At 45.3% G+C, this 21,606-nt stretch overlaps 1 protein-coding gene across 1 annotated transcript in view; it reads left to right on the top strand.

Moving 5' to 3' along the window:
- Window positions 1–21,606, top strand: part of CLIC4 (chloride intracellular channel 4) — a 67,320-nt gene that overhangs the window by 20,072 nt on the left and 25,642 nt on the right. The window contains exon 2 of the mRNA XM_070949336.1: window positions 8,686–8,795. Coding sequence (XP_070805437.1) covers window positions 8,686–8,795 — 110 coding nt within the window. The remainder of the gene's footprint in view (window positions 1–8,685; window positions 8,796–21,606) is intronic.

Below are 21,606 nucleotides of genomic sequence, written 5' to 3'. Positions count from 1 at the left end.
CGATGATGGATATGGCACAAGAAGAAGAAGTTCATACAGGTATTCTTCGACTTACAACCAAAATTGAGCCCCAAATTTCCATTGCTAAGCGAGACAATTGTTAAGTCGACTCAGCCTTCCATCCTTTCTAAGGTGGGTAAAATGAGGACCCAGTTTGTGGGGGCAATAAGCTGACTTTGTATAAAATATACAAAAGTATGAAGGCTATTACTTAACGCATTGTAAGCTGCCCTGAGTCTCCGGAGAAGGGCGGCATATAAAAAAATAATAAAAAAAAAAATAAGTGAGTTTTGCCCCATTTTATGACCTTTCCTGCTACAGTCGTGAGCGACTCCCTTCAGTTGTCAAGTTAGCAACATGGTTGTTAAGTGAATCTGGCTTCCCCATTGACTTTGCTTATCGGAAGGTCACAAAAAGCGATCAGGATACTGCAACCATCATAAATACGAGTCAGTTGCCAAGTGTCTGGATTTTGATTATATGACCATGGGGATGCTGCAATGGTCGTAAGTGTGAAAAACGGTCATAAGTCACTTTTTTTCAATGCCCTTGTAACTTTGAATGGTCACTAAACAAGCTGTTGTAAGTCAAGGACCAGCTGTAGTCTAACTTGAAGGCAACTTGAGCACATTTTGGCTTTCCCAGAAGAAGTTGATGGAAGACATTAGTGGTCACAGTTTCCAAAGAACTGTAAAAATGCTTTTTCAGCAGTACCTCCCAAGCTGCAGACAAGTTATTTTTTAAGGGGAAGCAGCCTGTATAAAATAGCAAAAGATTCACAGTCTGGTCATTGAAATTCCACAAGAATATTTCCACCTTGTTTGGATTAAATTTGAGGTGCTTGCCTCCTCCTTCCAGAGATGTGATTGGATGTGTGTGAGGTCATCCTTTGCCTGATTTTTGTTTTGTTTTGTTCCAGATCTCTTCTAGCTTTCCCATCCCCCAGAATGGCTTTTTTTTTTTTTTTTTTTGCAATCTTAACATTTTCAAATCCCAGTAGTTAAATTTCCTTTTTCCAAACAACTGCCTTTGTCGCATTGTGTCTGCTGGCATGCAAGCTCCATTTTTTAAAACAGATCCTAATATGTGGTTAAACAGTATCTTGAACATAAAAGTTATTTTTCTGACTGCATTAAATATTAACTTCAACTTTGGAAGCTAAAAAGGAGTGAACAATAACCCTATGGTAAATTGGATTTTCAGAAAGCTGAAACTTGGCAAGCAATTTTTAAAAACCTTCATAAGTCTCCCTGTGTCTGGCCAGCTGTTTCTCTCCAAGGACTGACTCACTGTTACTCCACCTTCTTCCATCCTACAGTTTTGCAACAGGGTTCTTTGTGATTCAGCGGCATTGACCTAATCCATCAAGGATTTCTACTTTTGTCCTTTTTAAAAGATCTACTGACTCTTTCTTCATCGGAAGAAGCAAAAAAAAAAAAATGGCAGCATTTTAAAAGAACTGGCTGTAGAAATAAAAGCTGTGGAAATTGGCACAGTCAGCTTTGTTTGAATTCCAAGCCTGTCGTCTGAATTGGTGCCTATAATTATATTTCTAAAAGAGTCACTGGCTTTGGATCACAATTGATTACAATAAAAGATGCTCTGATCATCTGATGCAATAAAATTTCACCGCCCTTGTCTCTTTTTCTGGCAATAGGACCCAGACAGAGAAAAACTCACTCCATAGAATTGGGTCCTTTGCAATCGGAGAGAAAATACAGTGGTATGAAGCTGTGGAATTATTTCCGTTAGATTCAGAGGTAGTTGATATTATCCCTGATGGTATTCATTTTTATGTACAGTAAAACAGCGGGGAAGGTAATTTAGATAAGTACTGAAGGCTATTGATGATTATGATATTTATTTATGAGCCACGGTGGCACAGTGGTTAAGAGTACAGTACTGCAGGCTACTTCTGACTGCCGGCTGCCTGCAATTTGGCAGTTCAAATCTCACCAGGCGCAAGGTTGACTCAGCCTTCCGTCCTTATGAGGTGGGTAAAATATGTTGATTCTGTAAACCACTTAGAGAGGGCTGTAAAGCAGTATATAAATCTGAGTCAGGGTCTGCAACCTGCGGCTCTGGAGCCGCATGTGGCTCTTTCATCCCTCTGCTGCGGCTCCCTGTCGCTCAAAATGTGTGTGTCACAACCGCCAATGCGACATCCGCCGGCATGTGATTTATTGAGCTTTTCGACCCATCTTTTTTTTTTTTTCGGAGTTCAAAATGGTTATACAAATTTGTTTTCTCTGTAGCAATTCATGGATTTCATAAATGAAACACACTATCGTTTTTTATACATAGCATAAAGGTAAAAAATGATATATGCAGTGTTATCTTCATTTTAGATGTCAAAAGGGTTTTGTGGCTCCCGGTGTTTTCTTTTCTGTGGGAAACGGGTCCAAATGGCTCTTCGAGTGTTTAAGGTTGCCGACCCCTGGCCTAAGTGCTATTGCTATTGCTATTTTGGTCTTAGTTCCTCTTTTTAGTTAATTCAGGGGAGGAACCTGAAGGCTTAAATAGAATCTGGAGTCAATATGGATTAGGTGAGGACTAAGAAGTCACAAGTTATGTGAGTGGTGGCTCTGCTGGTAGAGAAGGGATTTTGACAATTCCCCACTGGTTAGACAAAGTCCTAATTTTAGGCTCTTGAATAGCTCTTTTGGCTTCAGGCCTTTGTGGATTTGGCCACCTGAAGCGGCTAGAGTGATTTGCAATACAGGTACTTCTCGTCTTATGACAACTACCTGTATTGGCAATATACCACCTGTATTAAAATGCTGTACTGTAGCTTCTTTTTGTTGTCTTCAAGCACAAATTAAGGGTGCTGCTTTCCATGAGTGAATGCATGGATTGGGGTTGAAGATCACTGTCTTTATGAAATGGAGGAGGGTAAATATATAGTAAATATATAGTAGGTAAAATTTAAAACTTCAAAATAATTTTTTAAAAAGAAATCGTTGCTAATAATATTGATCGTAATGTATTAGAATCAAATAGTCTCTATTGACTAACATGTTTTCAGGCGCATTCAGAATGTTGGTTTTGATTCTAGAAACCTCTTTAGAATTGAGAGTAGAAGAGGAGAGAGAAATTATCCTCCTGTTTAGAATATCCTTTTAGAATCCAGGTATCTGTAGATGCAATTTCTATTCTGCTGTTTTTGTTGCAATGAGAGTTTGATATATATATATATATTAGTAAACTTTACCTGTAGAATGTAGAATATCTGTTTTGATCATGTGACCACTCCAAAGGTCACATGATCAAAACCCAGATTTTATTTTATTTTTTTGCAACTGATTCATATTCATAACGGTTACAGTGTCCCGGGATCATGTGATCACTTTTTGTCAGCTTCTAACGAGCAAAGTCAATGGGGAAGCCTGATTCACTTAGCAACTGTGACAAGAAAGGTCATAAAATGGAACAAAACTCACTTAACAAATGTCTCACTTGCCAATAGAAATTTCGGACTCAATTGTGGTTGTAAGGTAAGAACTACTGGCATTGGTTTAATATTTTGGCATTTTAACATGCCTGCTTGCTTGCCTCCGTGCCTGTTTATCATCTCCTGTCAGTATTATAATTTGATATCTCATCATACAAATATTTCTGTAAAGTATGTATTTAAAAAAATGTTCTTAACCGAATCCTACTTCTAACCTAACTTGCTTTAAGGTCAAATCAGTCAGCTATAGAATGACAAGTGTTAATTAAACCTGCAAGAATCTCTCTGCTTCAGCATGGATGATACTCAGCTCTTGAGAAATACCTTCCCACCCTCTTATCAAATGCCTTGGAACACACCCTGGTTTTATTCATGCTGAATTTAAGCACTACATTTTTGTTTCCTAAAATAAAAAAATCTTTGTTGAACTGGATTATGCAAAAGAGAGCTTTTCAGACATGATTTGAGTTCTCCTATTTAATTGGCAACTGCGGATTTGCCCAGGATCAACATCTTAAGAGTTATCATTCACTCTTGTACTTTTGCTCCCTAATTTTTGTTTCATTTGAATCCAAAGATTTATTTTTAGTCAATCCTTTTTAAAACCTTTCAATAACTGCCTTCAGTATTTTTCAGGCTGTTTAAGCGGTGTGGTTTTGTTTAATTTGATCGAATCCTACTAAGGAAAAAGATAATTAGCTTTGCAAGTCGCTTCTTAAAGACGAATGCTAATGAACCTGATATGGTGGTCACAGTTGCACTTGGCTACGTATATACAGAATTCTGTATAAATTGATTACAAACTCAAGAAGTTAAACGGCTGGGTCCTTTTTGAGTCTTGAAGCCAATTTTTGTTGTCATTCTCGTAGCCTCCTTCGCACAGGCTCTTAAAAGACAATTTAAAGCAAAGAACAGAAATAAGTGTGGGGGAAAAGTTTTTCAGACAGGGTGTATAGAACTACAGTGGCTTCCTGGAGACATCGTATCCGGAATTAATTTGGGTTGTATTTTGGATTCAGGCAATTGTTTTGGTAAAGTGACATTTCCACTTCCTTCTGAAACATTGCCTTGTAAGTTAAATAAAAAGCAGATGCCTGCATTGATTTATTTTTGTTCTGTTTTTAGTGCGAGAGTATGGAATATAAACGGTGAAGGCCAGTCCAATTACAGATCTAAACGGTCTGCTTTTTTTTGTTCTTCCTTAAAGGATTAATCCTAGATAGTTATTGCATTTTATATCTCCTTTTCTCTGAGAGCTTAAGAGTGCACGGGTATCCAGGGGTGGGCTGCTGGGGGTTCGCAGGGGTTCGGGAGAACCTCTAGCTAAGATTCTGTGCAGTTTGGAGAACACCCAAATCCCACTCCTGGCTGGCCCCACCCACCCTGCCCCTCCTCTCCCAGAAGTCCCCACGTGACCTGTTTTGGATGCAGGTAAGTGCAGGGCGCGCGCAGAGGCTCAGGGAGGGAGAAAAACAGGCCTACCGGAAGTTCGGGAAGGCCAGAAATGGGCCCGTTTCCGCCCTCCAGAGGGCCTCCGGAGCCTGGGGAGGCTCAAAGAAAGCCTCTAGAGTCCGGGGGTGGGGAGGCAAAAACGCCCCACCTGCCGTGGTGCAGGAGGCCGACTAGGTCACGCCCACCATGGCCACCTCCACTCAGCAACTGGGCAGAGAACCCCTTGCTAAAATTTTTGAAGTCCACCCCTGCGGGTATCCCCCTTCATTTCATCCCCCCAAAAATCCCTAGGTTGGGATGAGAGAGATTTTGAGAGAGCTTATGCACCGGAGAAATTTCCTTGTGTGTCCAATCACCCTTGGCCAATAAAGAAAATATTTTATTCCATATTCTAACTCAGCTTAGTCACCCCGTGTGCTTTTTAGTCAAGTTAGGACTAAAATTTGGGTCTCCCCATTTTTTAGCTCTTAGCCATTGTGCTACATTGATTGCTATGAAGAGGGTATTATTTGCCCCAAGTCTATAAACCTCCGTGGGACGAAATATCCATTCTGGGTTCAGTTCCAAGCTGGGAGAAAGACACTGAAAACATGGAGGCTGATTGGAAAGATGGTTTAATGATGAAGCAGAAGCACATGGGTTCTGGTGCAGCTGACCACATGGAGTTGAGAGTGGGGAGGGGGGTTTATACCTTCTCTTGGGCTTTGCACTTGAGCTTCCTGTTCCTGTGCAAGAACACGTATTCTATTGGCTGTTGTCAGACTCCCATGGGGCCATGTAGGGGTTATGTAGGAGTCACAGCTGGCTCTATAGGCAAAGTACAAATCTTAGGTGTTTGTCTGAGCTAAGTTTGGTTGAAGTTTCTGAGGGTGGTGCAGTGAAGGGGCTTGTGTTCTGAAAGGGTGTTGGGCAATTCCTATTGTGGCTTAATGGTTTTTTTCCTGAAGGGTAATCCCGTCATCCTGGAGCTGAAGGTCTCTTGTTTTGTAGATAGGCTGGCCCAGTCTTTCCTAATGGGCAGAAAATATCTGCTGGGGGCTATTAAGACTGAGTCTGCTTCCTGCCTCTAAAAAAACACTTTTCTCCATTTCTCATTTAAGGAAATATAATATTCTGCCTTTTTAAAATATTCCTCAAAATATTTAATTCTTCTAGGAGGGGGTGGGTGCTGACTTTCTACACCTCCTATGATGCTATCATTGTCTTCTCCTTCTGACCCTCCTCTCTACCCCATGTGCTGATACCAGCTGTTGCCGCGTCTTGAACTAGATCTGTCACTAAGAAACGAAATGTTCTTGGTTGTTAATGGGCGAAAGTCACCCCGGATGACTCATTTCATCACGGAGTTTCAGCCATCCCTGCTTCTTTGAGCTTTCATATTTTTCTTACCTCTCGGGGTGGGGAGGAACAGCATATTTTCTTTTTGAAGTTGCATCGCTGCAATATTGTTGCTGCCTACAAACTTCCCTTTGAGGTTCTCCTAGCAGCTTTACTTCGGACTGGAAGCAGGAGCAGAGGACATGTTTTTCGGTCAGGGGTGCATTGCTTCAAAACCATTTAGAAAATTCGCTACTTGGTAGTACAGGAGCCTTGGTAGTACAGTGGTTTAATGCACCCTGTTATTAAGAACAGCTGCCTGCAATTTCTGCAGGTTCGAATCTTGCCAGGCTCAAGGTTGACTCAGCCTTCCATCCTTTCTAAGGTAGGTAAAATGAGGACCCAGTTTGTGGGGGCAATAAGCTGACTTTGTATAAATATACAAAAGTATGAAGGCTAATGCTTAACGCATTGTAAGCCGCCCTGAGTCTCTGGAGAAGGGCGGCATATAAATCAAATAAAAATATAAATAAATAAATAAATAAATTTGTTTTTGTTTCACACACATTTTGGGATTCTTCGGAACATTTTTACGTCTGTAAAAACATTGGTGTTAATCGCTGCTGCCCGTCATGTGTACTCCTGGTTTCCAAAAGTCACTGCAGGAAGACCAATATAGTGTAATAATGATCACATGAGAACCTGGACACATCACAGCATCTGAATACTCTTTTTCCAAGGTTTTATGGATTCTGCGAAGTGCTAGTCCTGTGATGGTGAACCTATGGCATGTGTGCCACAAGTGGCACGCAGAGCCGTATTGGTGGGCACGCGAGCTCAGCTCCATTTTTGGGCCTTCTGGGCCCACCAGAAGTAGGGAAACAGGCTGTTTCCAGCCTCCAGAGGGCCTCAGGGGGGTGGGGAAGGCTGTTTTCGCCCTCCACAGGCTCCTAGAAAGGCTCTGGAGTCTGGGGAGAGCAAAAAATAGGCCTTCCGGTCCCACCAGAAGTTGGCAAATGGGCCGTTTTCACCCTCCCCAGGCTCCTAGAAAGGCTCTGGAGCCTGGGGAGGGTGAAAAACGGGCCCACCGTGCCATCGCATGCCAAAAGCGGGGGGAGTGCAGGGGTGGGGTTGCATGCTCATATGCGGGAGGGTGGGGCACATAGAATTATGGATGTGGGCACATGCACGCGTGACACCCCCCCCCCCCCGCATTTCCCCGCTTTTGGCACATGATGGCAAAAAGGTTAGCCATCACTGTGCTAGTCGGTGGTGTTTTGCTTGACTGGTTGTTCCTTTACTGCTGATGGTTGATCCTAAAAGGCAGAAGCTATCCAACCACTTCAGCATTCTTCATTGCCAGGTCTAAGGTTGGTTGTTGTACCTATGATCATTAATTTGGTCTTGTTTACGTGTTAATCCCATGTTTTCACTCTGTTTCTTGAATGTATTACTAGAGCTTGTAGATTCTTTCCTTTTTCAGCTACTGGGGTAGTATCATCCACATAATGCAGGTTATCGATGTTTCTTCTTCCCGTTTTAAAACCACACTCATCCTCTTCCTATCGAGCTTGGGCTGAATAAATATCCAGCATGTAGATTTTAAAGTAGTCCATCAGAAATCACCCTGGCTAGCTCAGGAAGGGAGACAGTTGTGTGATGGGTAGATGGTACACTAATATTATCCTTCTATTATCCCAGCCACATAAATAACAGAAGCAGACGCTATAATATTGGCAGACTGTAGGATGGAACTTGTGGTTTCTGAACTGGCAGACAGAAAGATTGACTCGCCTCTTATTCAAATCTCTGTGATATGTGCCAGGTGATAGTCATTCTACCAGCAGCTGAGCTAGCATTACAATTTGTTTATGTGGTTTAATAATTATTTAATAAACAATGTATTATTTCAGGGAAGAGAGGGGTGTACTGTAGGCTTCTGATTAGGTTACCTATAACATTTTTCCCTTCCGCGTTGGTGTTTGGCTTGACTTCTCTCTTTGGCGCTTCTAAACTATTGTACAGAATTTGTCAGACAAACACATCTGGTGGCTTTGTTTTTCCTGAAAACTGTCACTTTAGAGCAGGAGTGTCAAACTCAAGGCCCGCAGGCTGGATCCGGCCCGCCGGGTGCTTAGATCTAGCCCGAGGGGCCACCATGGAAACAGCCAGGGACCAGACCACGGTGCCTCTACCAGTGAAAATGGAGGCAGAGAATGGATGGGGGCGGGGCCAGTCAGAGGTGGTATTTACCGGTTCTCCAAACTACTCAAAATTTCCACTACAGGTTCTCCAGAACCAGCTGAATACCACCTCTGGCACGGTCCTTATTTTGCGATGCTTGAGGCAAGAGTGAGAGGGCTCTGCTGGTTCCTAAGATGGCTTTCTTGTCTGACGAAAGAGGATAGTGTGGCACAGCTTGTCCATTTTTTACTAATGTCTTTTCCCCCCTTATTTTTCCACAGGCTGGCAGTGATGGCGAAAGCATAGGCAACTGCCCCTTCTCTCAGAGGCTCTTCATGATACTGTGGCTCAAAGGAGTGGTCTTTAGCGTCACAACAGTTGACTTGAAAAGGTAAGGAACTTGCTGTTCTTAGGAACCTCTTACTCTACAGCAGTGCTGAAATCCAATTTTTTTTTACTACCGGTTCTGTGGGTGTGGCTTGGTGGGCGTGGTGTGGCTTAGTGGGCGTGGCAGGGGAAGGATACTGCAAAATCCCCATTCCCTCCCCATTCCTGGGGGAAGGATACTGCAAAATCTCCATTCCCACCCCACTCTGGGGCCAGCCAGAGGTGGTATTTGCCGGTTCTCCAAACTACTCAAAATTTCCGCTACCGGTTCTCCAGAACCTATCAGAACCTGCTGGATTTCACCCCTGCTATACAGGTAGTCCTCGATTACAACGACAATTGAGCCCAAAATTTCAGTTGCTAACAGTTGTTAAGTGAGTTTGGCCCCATTTTATGACTTTTCTTGCCATTAAGTGAATCACTGCAGTTTAGTAACACAGTTGTTAAGTGAACCTGGCTTCCTCCATTGACTTTGCTTGTCAGAAGGTCGCAAAAGGTGATCACGTGACCCTGGGACACTGCGACTGTCATAAATATGAACCAGTTGCCAAGCATCCAAATTTTGATCACGTGACTACAGGGATGCTACAATGGTTGCAAATATTAAAAACAGTCATAAGTCACTTTCTTCAGTGCTGTTGTAACTACGAACCATCACTAAACGAATGGTTGCAACTCAAGGACTACCTGGATCTGGTTTCCTATGACAGTTTTAGGTATTTCTTTGAATTGTAAAACGTCGGCACATGATTGTGGGACGCTGCAAACGGTCGTCAACACGGCCTGCTTACTGAACACCCAAAGTGCAGTTCACCTTTAGGAGACACTGTTTGGATGGCAAACACCAGTGGATCCCACTGAGACTTACAGGCTAGGATAATTTTAATGGCACCTCTGTTCACTGCTCCAGGTTAATGTCACTCTCAAGCTCTACCTTAATAGTTTCGTAAAGGTAAAGGTTTCCCTCACACATATGTGCTAGTCAGGGGTGGGTTCTAAATTTTTTTACTATCGGTTCTGTGGGCATGGCTTATTTTGTGGGTGAGGCTTGGAAGTCATGTGACTAGGTAGGCGTGGCTAGCTGGTCAGAGTCATTTCTGGAAGGTCCTCGCACTTACGACCAGTCCTCGCACTTACGACCCGACTCATTTGTTTGCTTTTAACACTGATCAGCTGTAGGACGGCCCTTTGAAGCCCCGCGGCAAGAGTTTAAACAGTTTTTTTCCCCTCTAGTCATCAGCTGGGACTCAGGAGGCAGCAATAGATTGGGGGTGGGACCAAATAAAAGGTAAGAATAACATGGGGGGGTGGGGGGGGAGAACCAGTTCGGTGACGTCATATTGTCACCTCTACCGGCTCGGCCGAACCGGACCGAACCGGGAGGAACCCACCACTGGTGCTAGTCATTCCTGACTCTAGGGGGTGATGCTCATCTCCGTTTCAAAGCTGAAGAGCCAGCGCTGTCTGAAGATGTCTCCGTGGTCATGTGGCCGGCATGACTAAATGCCAAAAGCACACGGAACACTGTTACCTTCCCACCAAAGGTGGTCCCTATTTTTCTCCTTGCATTTTTACATGCTTTTGAACTGCTAGGTTGGCAGAAACTGGGACAAGTAACGGGAGCTCACCCCGTTACGTGGCACTAGGGATTCGAATTGCTGAACTGCCGACCTTTCGATTGACAAGCTCAGCGTCTTAGCCACTGAACCACCGCATTTCTTAGCAGGGTGTAAATGATTTTGGTAGAAACCACTCTAATATTGTCTGCTACGTTGCTTATTTTGAAGCTTACAGCTTGGCAAGGCACTCATTCCCTCCCCGAGCGTCCCCGGTCTTTGCAGTGCCTAGTATGGAATCCAAAGGAATTTAGGGAGCCTTCATCCCAATACCAGCAGCATTCTGTTCTTCCACCGTGTCACTTTCAAAGCAGATTGTCCCAAAGGCCAGCTGGTTCTCCCCCTTCTCCCCTGCTGAACTGATACTGGGGTTGTCTTATTCATCTCACACGCTGAAGCATGAAAGGAACAGATTAATAACATCGAAAATACAGTGTTGAGCAATTGTTCTATCAGTGGGGTCATTGCTCTCTTGACAGCACGCCTGTTTATGCCACATGGAACTTTTCCCAGGAAGTCAAAAAGAAAAGGGAAGGACTCTTAATTGATGGAGGCAGTCTTTCCAATTACTGCACTGCTGACACCACGAACTCCGACCCCCCAAAAATGCCATCCACTAAATGGACACAAACCAGCAACTCCGCAGTGCTGTTTATCTCCATTGTTCATTTGTTATTAGTTGCGAAGTCATGTCCCACCCATTGCGACCCCATGGACAATGTTCCTCCAGGCCTTCCTGTCTTCTACCATCCATTTAAGTCCATTTAAGCTCACTCCAACTGCTTCAGTGACTCCATCTAGCCACCTCATTCTCTGTCATTCCATTCTTCCTTTGCCCTCAATCGTTCCCAGCATTAGGCTCTTCTCCAGGGAGTCCTTCCTTCATATTAGGTGGCCAAAATATTTGAGTTTCATCTTCAGGATCTGGCCTTCTAAAGAACAGTCGGGGTTGATCTCCTCTAGGACTGACCGGTTGGATCGCCTTGCAGTCCAAGGGACTCGCAGGAGTCTTCTCCAGCACCAGAGTTCAAAGGCCTCAATTTTTTGGTGCTCAGCCTTTCTTATGGTCCAGCTTTCACGGCCATACATTGCAACTGGGAAAACCATGGCCTTGACTATACGCACTTTTGTTGGCAGGGTGATGTCTCTGCTTTTTAGTATGTTGTCTAACTTTGCCATAGCTTTCCTCCCCAGGAAATTCCACTGTTCATGGAATGAGAGAAATTGTGGAAGAGATAAAGACTTTCTTTGGGGCTGTTGATGTTCATGGGAAATCATTTGAGTCGTTCTCCACTATGAGGGCTTCTCTCTTTTTGAAGTTTTGGATTAAAGTGAAATTATCTAAGCCTTTCCAGCTTTGTGACCTTGGAACAGGTCCTCCTGGCTTGAAATGCCTTTATAACTTTGAATGGTCACTAAACGAAAAGTTGTAAATCGAGGACTAACTGTAGGTTGCTATTCATGCACACACATGTGATTTCATTTCCTCGTTCCCGCCATGGGCATAGAACCTGCATGCATGAATGACCAGAGATCAGGATGACAGGTTGGTTGATCTGTCATCATGTCTCTGTTCATTCATGCATGAATAGCTTAAGTGATAGGAACGATGAATAGGAAAGCGAGGTGTGTGAATATGTAATGCCAAGCCAGAGAAGTTGCACTCATTTCTGAGAAAAATGGCTCATATACTTAATGCCGTGGCCTGTCGGCAGCCGGCCCCTCCAGCAACCGAATCAGATGAGGAGGAGGCGTGGGAGACAGGGCCAGCATTAAGGCAATCTGAGAGCTCCGAGGGTGAAGAGGGAATGGAGCTGTCAGAGATAGAGACAGAGGCAGAGCCTGGGCCGTCCATCAGCCCTCAGATGGAGAGTCAACAGCCGCCAGGTCTGGAGGTGGCTGATGAGAAAGAGGAGGAACAGCTGGGTCCAGCATCTGATGCGCGGATGTGCAGAAGGCAGAGGAGAGGAGAGCAGTGGAAATCTATGGGCCGATCCTTGGGACGGAAGAGCTACCGCTGCTAGCGAAGCCCCACCCTAGTTCTGGGGATAAAAGGCAGGGGGGGCAGAGATGAATAGGTGTGGCAGACAATATTCATCTCTCTGCTGGACAGACTTGTTAGCCTGCTGTGAGAGAGAGAAAAACTTTTTGCCCGGGCTGCTGACACTCCTAATAAAGGGAACATTTATTTACCGTATTTTTCAGAATATAAGACGCACCAGAGTACAAGACTCACCTTAGTTTTTGGGGAGGAAAATAAGCAAAAAGCTGATTGGTGGGTGGTTCGGCCTCCCGGAATACCCCCAATCAGCTGTTCCCAGAGGTGAATTTTAGCAACAGGTTTGTTGGTTGTGAGCTCTGTGCCTTGCTTTTTTTTCTGCCTCTCAAACTTCTGAAACTCTGTTTCAGAAAAAAACTTTTTTTTCTGCCTGTGAAAGCCTCCGAAACAGAGGCTTTTATTCTGAAGGAGTATCTGTACCCTGTTTAATCTCCTTTCTTTGGTATTGGTATATAGATTAACCTCTTCCGATCTGTTGGTTATTGTGTCATTCTCCAGATTTGTTAGCATAGTTTGGTTAGAACCTTTACTGATTCTTCTTTTGTTGCTTGCCATATTATTTTAGATAAAAGCCTTTCAGAGGCTTTTTTTCTGAAGCTCTGTTTGGAGGCTTTTTTCCTGAAGCTTCGTTTCTGAGGCTTTTTTTCCGAAGCTTCTATCAGAGGCTTCTTTCAGCCTCTGAAATCTCCGTTTGCGAGGCTGGGCGGGGCTACATTCGGATTATAAAACGCATCCAGATTTTCACCCTCTTTTTGGGGGGAAGAAGGTGCGTCTTATACTCTGAAAAATACGGTAACTACAGAGGGTTTGTCATGTTTGGGAGCCAGGTCCGAACACTTAATTTCACATTTGTATAACATTGACAATTGTGAACTATCAGAAAAACAAAACTTTATTGCCAGATCGAAAACTCATGCTTTTGACTCGCTGTGGACTTTCTATTCCTGGGTCTTCGTTTGTGCAATAACCGTTCCCATTTCCTTAAAAGGGAAAACTCATTCCCCCCCCCTTTTTTTTTTTTGATTTGATTTATATGCCGCCCTTCTCCGGAGACTCAGGGCGGCTTACAATGCGTTAAGCAATAGCCTCCATTCTTTTGTATATATTTTATACAAAGTCAGCTTATTGCCCCCACAATCTGGGTTCTCATTTTACCTACCTCGAAAGGATGGAAGGCTGAGTCAACCTTGAGCCTGATGAGATTTGAACTTGCAGTAATTGGAGGCAGCTGATTTTTTTTTTTAATTAAAAAGTTTTGTAGAAAATACAAACATTTTCACCCCCCCCCCACCCTTCCCCCCTCAACCCCTCCCTCCACTTTCCCACCCCCCCCTTTCCCTCCTTCCCCCCCACCCCCTAACATCAGCAGGCAGCTGATGTTAATAACAGTGCTTTAGTTTGCTGCGCTACCAGGGCTCACTCCCTTTCTATTAGGACATAAAAATTGAGTTTTAACATAGCTGCAGTAAGTCAACGGTGCATCTTTTTCACTCTCATCACTACAGACGATGGCAATAATACACAAGTTCCTCTTTCAAGTACATATTTGCAGAGACTTGGGTGAATTACTGTAGCCTCTACACGGCTCCCACCAGTTGAAAAGTTCACAGCTAGGGAATTGTGAAATTCAGGAAAAACGCTATCAATTTACTCTTCTGTGACATCCATTTTCCTTTGCTACTTTCTCTTTTTATATCTAATTCTACGCTAACAAGGGGATATTTGCAGCTCGGTTAATAACACAAGCACAACTGCATGCAGGCTAAATGGGGACATACCAGCCCTTTCCTCCCCTGCCAAGTGCTCGTATTTTTTTTCCCCCCTGCAACTGCTAAAGACAGAGGTTTCATTCTTTTCCATCTTCAGGAATGCAGCTGGAGTCTGTATGCAGGAATTAGACGGTCTTTGTTGGACCGAGTAAAGCTGTAGCATCCCAAGTTCTAGCTTGCTTGGGAATATAAAACGATTTTTGGGACTCGTATTTTTGCAGAGCATCGGAAGGAGATTCTTGGCTAAAAAGAAGGATGGAGGAAGTGAGCCAGAGGTTTTCAGATTTTCTTTTTAAGAAGTCCGGAGGTCTTTAAAAGCTTTAAAGAATGGCTCGCTTTTTGGGGGTGGGGGTGGGGGGTGAGAAGCTAATACTAGAGGCTGCTTTCTTCTCGAAACTGTGCTGGATTGCGGGTTCTGCTTTAGGCTCCGTGCAGTTTATGGAGGGCAGAAATGAAGATCGGTGGGCTGAACCATGCCTCCATCTTTGCTGTTGCTCCTGCCCTCTGGTATATCTTGCACCCCCCCCCCACATGAGGTTGGCCCCAACCCTCTTATCCTTTCATAAGGGCCTAAAGATCTGGGACTCTGCCAGTTGGCTTAGGGCTCCAATATGGGAACTGCACAATAGAGTCAGTTGATCGAGGAAAAAGCAGATCTCCCTCCCCCCCCATTTTCCGTAAGAGTGAAAAATGGTCAAAAGTCACTTTTTTTCAGTGCTGCTATAACTTTGAATGGCCACTAAATGAACTGTTGTAAGTGGAGGACTAACTGTAGTTAAAGAGCGCATGCTAAAATGACCCAAAATCGTGCGCTACTAGTTCTTTGTCAGCCTGGAAACTGGTAAATATAGTGTTGTTGTTTTTTAATTTAGTATTTATAGCCTGGGTCGCTGCTGAAGTTATTTAGGGCCAAGCAATCTCTGCCCCAAGCACGTCTTCCTTTGGCTATGTGTACATTTAGAGTTTTCTAAGAGCTGGGGAAAATCCCAGGAGCTTTAGTTACCCTGTTTCCCCCAAAATAAGACATTCCCTGATAATAAGCCCAATCGGGCTTTTGAGCGCATGGCAATAAGGCCAAGCGCTTATTTCAGGGTTTAAAAAAATATAAGACAGGGTCTTATTTTCGGGAAACATGGTACTTGATAGTAAGGTTGAGACGTCTGCTCTGAAAAGTGAATTCGTGTCCTGATTACTTTGGGAGAGAAGAACCAGAGGGACACTGGGGGCTCCATGTTTCAAGGTCTGTTTGCTTGTTGAGAGTTCCACGGTTGACCACCATGATACATACTCCCAGGATACTAAAAAATGTTGAGGCTCTAGAACAGTGATGGCTAACCTTTTTGCCGTCGCCTGCCAAAAGTGGGGGGAGCACGGGGGGGGGGGTCGTACATGCACGTGCCCACACCCATAATGCAATGCCTCCCATGTGCCTTGCCCCTCGTGCATGCACACGACCCCCACGCTCTCCCCGGTGCATGTGTGTGTGACCCCCTCGGCCCGTTTTGGGCCTGGCAGCCTCCCTGAAGCCTCCTGGGACCAAAAACAGGCCATGGGGGGCTGCCCTGCTTCCCCCCGTGCTCCCCCAACCCCCGTGCATGCACACGTGCCCTCGCGTACATGTGCTATGCCTCCATGCCAGAGGCCTGAAAATCAGCTGGCCAATGGGAGGCGTGCGCACATGCGCGGTGGAGCTGAGCTGGGCGATGGATCGCGTGCCAGCAGAGAGGGCCATAGGTTTGCCATCAAGGCTCTAGAAGGAGTGCACAGTAGAGCAACAAAGAGGATAAGGGGCCTGGACCATAGGTGAACGATTGCGGGAACTAGATATATATGTCCTAACACATGGGTGTCATGCTCAAGGCCTGGGACCCGGATCTGGCCCGCGGGGTGCTTAGATCTGGCCTGTTGGGCTGCTCTGGAAACAACAAAGGACCGGCCCAGGGTGCCTCTGTCAGCAAAACCGGAGCTCGGGAGGGCCGCATGCAGCCCTTCTGAGCTCTGTTTTTGCCGGCAGAGGATTGCAGGAGGCCGTTGCAGCCGAAAAAAGAACTCAGGAGCCTGTTTTTGATCTGCCACAGGCACCCCCAACACAAGTGACGTTGAGATGGCCACGCCCATCCTGCCCCCCCCTCCCCAAGGTCAAAAACAAGCCTGATGCAGCCCTCAACGAAATCGAGTTCGACACCCCTGGCCTAACAAATTAGGGGAGACATGATAGCAGTCTTCCAAGATTTGAGGGGGCTGTTAGAGGTGGTTGACCTAATCTTCCCAGCACCTGAAGACAGGACAAGAAGTAACGGATGGAAGCTGGCCAGAGGGAGATCCAACATGGAAATAAAGAGGGATTTCTTGACAGTGAGAATAATTCATCAATGGAGCAGCCTGCCTCTCCGAGTTGTGGGGGCTCCATCACTGGAAGTTTTCAAGACAAGATTGGATAACCAGGATGATATTGATATAAAGGACTCCAGCCTTGGGCAGGGCGTTGGACTAGAACAGGGATCTGCAACCTTAAACACTCAAAGAGCCATTTGGACCCATTTCCCACAGAAAAGAAAACACCGGGAGCCACAAAACCTGGGTGGGTGTGGCCAACTCAACATCACTCACTTCCACCAATCACATGACCTACCCAGCCAGTCATTAGGACAGTGAACCAGTTGTTAAAAAACACCGGGAATCACAAAACCCTTTTGATCTCTCTCTCTCTCTCCCTCCCCCCCTCTTTCTGTATCTCTCTGCCTCTGCCCCTACCGTTTCTCCATCCCCCGCCGTCTCCCTTGCCTTTTCAGGCCAAGCGAGGAGTGACTGGGAGGGGAGGGGAGAGAGAGGGGCGGGGCCAGCCAATAGTGGGATCACTTGACATGGAGCCACAGCAGAGAGCCCAAAGAGCCACATGCAGCTCCGGAGCTGCAGGTTGCTGACACCTGGACTAGGAAGATCTCAAGGTCCCTTCCAGCCCTGTAATTCTAAGTTGGTTTCTTCAGTGGTGAAATGTAAAATTTGTTATTTCCGGTTCTGTGGGAGTGGCTTGGTGGTGGTGGTGGGGGAGGTTATTTGACTGAGTGGGCGTGGCCAACTTTTTTTTTTTTAACCTTTAAAAGCATTTTTTCTACAACCTCTTCGGCTGAAGAGGTTGTAAAAAAAATGCTTTTAAAGCCTCTGACGATCCCAGCTGACTTGCCTGATTGGCAGAGGCTTTCTTTCTTTTTTTTTTTAAAGCCTCTGCCGATCAGGCAAGTCAGCTGGGATCGTCAGAGGCTTTTTTTCCTTTTAAAAACATTTTTTCTATAACCTCTTCGGCCAAAGAGGTTGTAGAAAAAAATACTTTTAAAAGCTTCTGATGATCCCAGCTGAGCCGCGCGATCATCAGAGGCTTTTTTTTTTACTTTTAAAAGCATTTTTTCGGCCGAAGAGGTTGTAGAAAAACTGCTTTTAAAAGTAAAAAAAAAAGCCTCTGATGATTGCGCAGCTCAGCTGGGCAATGGGTGGGGGGCATGGATTTTTGCTACCGGTTCTCCGAACCACCAGCCTCCATCGCTACCGGATCAGGCGATCCGGTCCGAACCGGGAGCATTTCACCCCTGGGTTTCTTTGGGTTGAATTTTATTTAACTAGGCTCTTGGAATATAAATAGGATTAACAGATGCTGCTTTGAGCTACTTGGAGGATGTGCCATGTACTTCTGCCCCCGTATGCCATAAATTCCTTTCCATTTCACGCATCAAAACGTTGGGAGTTCAGAAGCCGCAAGACTCAGGATACGAAGTTGTCATGCTTGTGGGATGTTTCTTGCTTTTTTTTTTTTTTTAACAAGGAGCAGTGGTTGAAAATACTCTGCACTGATCCTCCCTCCTGCCCTCAGCCGCAGCCAGGAATAAAAAACTGCATGAATAAAAACTGTTTTTTGGGTTACTGAGCTCTGTGAGTCTTTGTGGTTTGGAAGTTTTTTTTTTTTTTTTAAACCCAATAGGGTGGTGTTGAAAAGCTCCAAACATCCTGAAAAGAAACACCCATTTCATTTCAAGTTTGGGATACAGAAAAATAGTGGGTGGTGTTTTGTTCTAAGTTTGGAGCATGTGGGATGGCCGTTTCCATCGGAGACTTTTGCGCACCCCCTTTACAAAAATATTGTTTTCTTTTGAAGGAAGACTTGTCCGGAAGACAGCCAGAGGGGTTCAAAAATGCTGAATATTTGACCCGAGGATCAGTGAGTTCTTCTAATCCAGGGATGTCAAACTCGATTTCATTGAAGGCCGCATCAGGGTTGTGTTTGACCCAGTGGTGAAATCCAATTTTTTTTAAACTACCGGTTCTGTGGGCATGGCTTGGTGGGCGTGGCAGGGTATACTGCAAAATCCCCATTCCCTCCCCACTCCTGGGGGAAGGATATTGCAAAATCTTCATTCCCACCCCACTCTGGGGCCAGCCAGAGGTGATATTTGCCGGTTCTCCGAACTGCTCAAAATTTCCGCTACCAGTTCTCCAGAACCTGTCAGAACCTGCTGGATTTCACCCCTGGTTTGACCTTGGGGGCCAGGGTGGGCGTGGCCAGGGGGCGTGGCCAGCTCAAAGTCACTCCTGTCGAGGGCGCCGGTGCTGGCCTGCGCGCTCTGCCAGCAAAAATGGGCTCCCAAGCCAGTGGTGGAATTTTTTTTACTACTGATTCTGTGGGTGTGGCTTCGTGGGTGTGGCTTGGTGGGCGTGGCAGGGGAAGGATACTGCAAAATCTCCATTCCCATCCCACTCTGGGGCCAGTCAGAGGTGGTATTTGCTGGTTCTCTGAAATACTCAAAATTTCCGTTACCGGTTCTCCAGAACCTGTCAGAACTTGCTGAATTTCAACCCTGTCCCAAGCTCCGTTTTTGGCTGCCACGATCTCTTGCAACCCTCTGCCAGTGAAAATAGAGCTCGGGAGGGCCGCTCCTTTTTCACTGGCAGAAGGTTGCAGGAGGCTGTGGTAGCCGAAAATGGAGCTCGGGAGCCCGTTTTTGCTGGCAGAAGCACTGCGGGGCAGTCCTTTGCTGTTTCCAGGGTGGCCTCATGGGCCAGATCTAAGTACCCCATGGACTGGATCCAGCCCCCGGCCCTTGAGTTTGACCCCCCCTGTTCTAGTCCTTCTACACAGAAATCCACTCCGTGTTTCTGTCGGTGTTCCTCATTTCAACTGCACCTTTGGGTGGGTGGGTGAATGCAGCCGGGGGCGGGGGGGGCATGGATTTATGGAGAGGACTCTGTAGCACTTGCTAATGTGAGTAAGAGTCCCTTCCGGGCAGGGAAGGGTGTTTTTTTTTTTTTTAAAAAAAATTGCCTGGTAATTGAGTGGAGCTTGGCTTTCCAAGTCTCTGCCAAAATGACACATTAGCATCTTTAGACAGGCTGGTACATATGTCTTCAACTAGTTTGGGCTGGATTCCTGAGCTTAAAGATTATTTCCTGTCTTTGGAAGGCTCTCCGATCCTTTTCCTTGCACATCTTGAGCGAGGTGGGAAGGGTTATCAGCGTGTTCCCCCTTTTTTTTCTCGTAAGCGTTGAGGGAGTGCCCTTGCTGTGCTTGTACATAATTGGTAAAAGTTGGGAATTATGCATAGCCTGAACTTCTTGTATGAGGTTGGAAACCAACGATGACTTTATACCTTGGAATCTGCAACTGGCCCGTTTGCTGTCTGGAGGAGTTCAATTTTAATCCAACAACGAAGCCAAGGTTTAGTTGGAAAAGTGATCCTTGTTTTTCCCTTTTTTTTTTTATTGCTTGATACATTTTGTTCCTTTAAAATAAGGAACTATTGGAAAAGAATCTATCAGTGAACAAGTGCTGTATTTCCTTTAGTTTGGCCTCAATAAGCTTGGTTTCTCTAGAGCAGAGAACCAGACTTCAGGTCCCAGCATCCCTCATCATGGGCTCTGCTCAGGGATGGGCTTCAAAACTTTTAGCAAGGGGTTCTCTGCCTGGTTACTGGGTGGGCGTGGTCTGTTAAGGATATTGCTGTTGTGTTACCAACCAGCAGAGTGTAGAGCACAGAGAAACGTTGCTGAGAGCAATGAATAAGAGATGTGCAAACCGGTTTATCAAAAGTTTACTTTATAGTGAAAAAACAATCTCATAGTCTTTAAACAATTCCAAGCCTTTGCCAGTTAAATCAGTCCAGTGATATAAAATCTTCTTACCACACAAACAGTAGTCGGTTAGAATAACAAACTCACTCTGGTTCACAAACCACGATGGTAGCAGATCCATCAAACGATGATAGCACAATGGTTGCAACTCCACACACTGTTGTAGCTTATCATCAACTGAATACTTTACAGTACCTTCCTTAAATACGTTCACAACTAATCACAGCATGACTCAGCATTACAATGAATCAGCAGGAAAACTTTAAAGTCACACAATACATATTCATATTAAAGTCACAGAACACATATATTGCCTGGACAACTTGTTAGGCTCAAACCATATCCTAACATGGCCTAGTCAGCCTCCTGCACCAAGGCTCCGGGAGGCTTTTTTCGAGCCTCCGGGAGGGCAAAAACTGCCTCCCTAGGCTCCGTCTCTGGCCTTCCCAAACTTCCGGTAGGCCTGTTTTTCGCCCTCCCCGAGCCTCTGTGCACACCCTGCACTTACCTGCATCCAAAATGGTCGCGTGGGGACTCCTGGGAGGAGTGGGGCAGCGTGGGCGGGGCCAGCCAGGAGTGGAATTTGGGGGTTCTCCAAACTGCACTGAATCTTAGCTAGAGGTTCTCCTGAGCCCCTGCGAACCCCCAGAAGCCCACCTCTGGCTCTACTGCCTAAAGACGCTTTCATTCAGAACAACTGGAACATGGCTAGTAGGTTTCCTCTACTCTGGTGTAGCTTTCCCAAATCTTGGGTCTTCCACTTGAACTCAACTTCCATAATTTAACTCTGCTGGTTGAGAAGTCACAGTCCAGCATATCTGGAGAAGACACGCTACAATTTCATTTCCTGTGTTGGACTAATAGAAATATGCAACTAACATGAGAGTAACTAGCAAGAAGCCAAGAGGAAAAAGGAAGTTTGCATACAACCAAGTAACTTTTGATACGGATAAAGGGATTCTTCTAGTCACTGGATTTAATTTCCAAGGAAAAGGATGCCAGAATCCCTTTTTCTCCGTTTAAAAAGACAAGGGTCTTCCTGACCAGTCGTGTCTGACTCTAGGGCACAGGTGGGGAATGATGGCCTTTTTATGATTTGTGGACTTCAACTCCCAGAATTCCTGAGCCAGCCATGCTCAGGAATTCTGGGAGTTGAAGTCCAGAAGTCATAAAGGGCCCATCGTTCTTCATCTCTGCTCTAGGGGCAGGGGTGGGCTGCTGGGGTTTCGCAGGGGTTTGGGAGAACCTCTAGCT

This window comes from Pituophis catenifer, unplaced genomic scaffold (genome assembly GCF_029215685.1).
Source record: "Pituophis catenifer annectens isolate HBS135680 unplaced genomic scaffold, rPitCat1.0.hap2 SCAF_9, whole genome shotgun sequence".
NCBI lineage: Eukaryota > Metazoa > Chordata > Lepidosauria > Squamata > Colubridae > Pituophis > Pituophis catenifer.
This window is presented reverse-complemented; position numbering and strand designations above follow the sequence as displayed.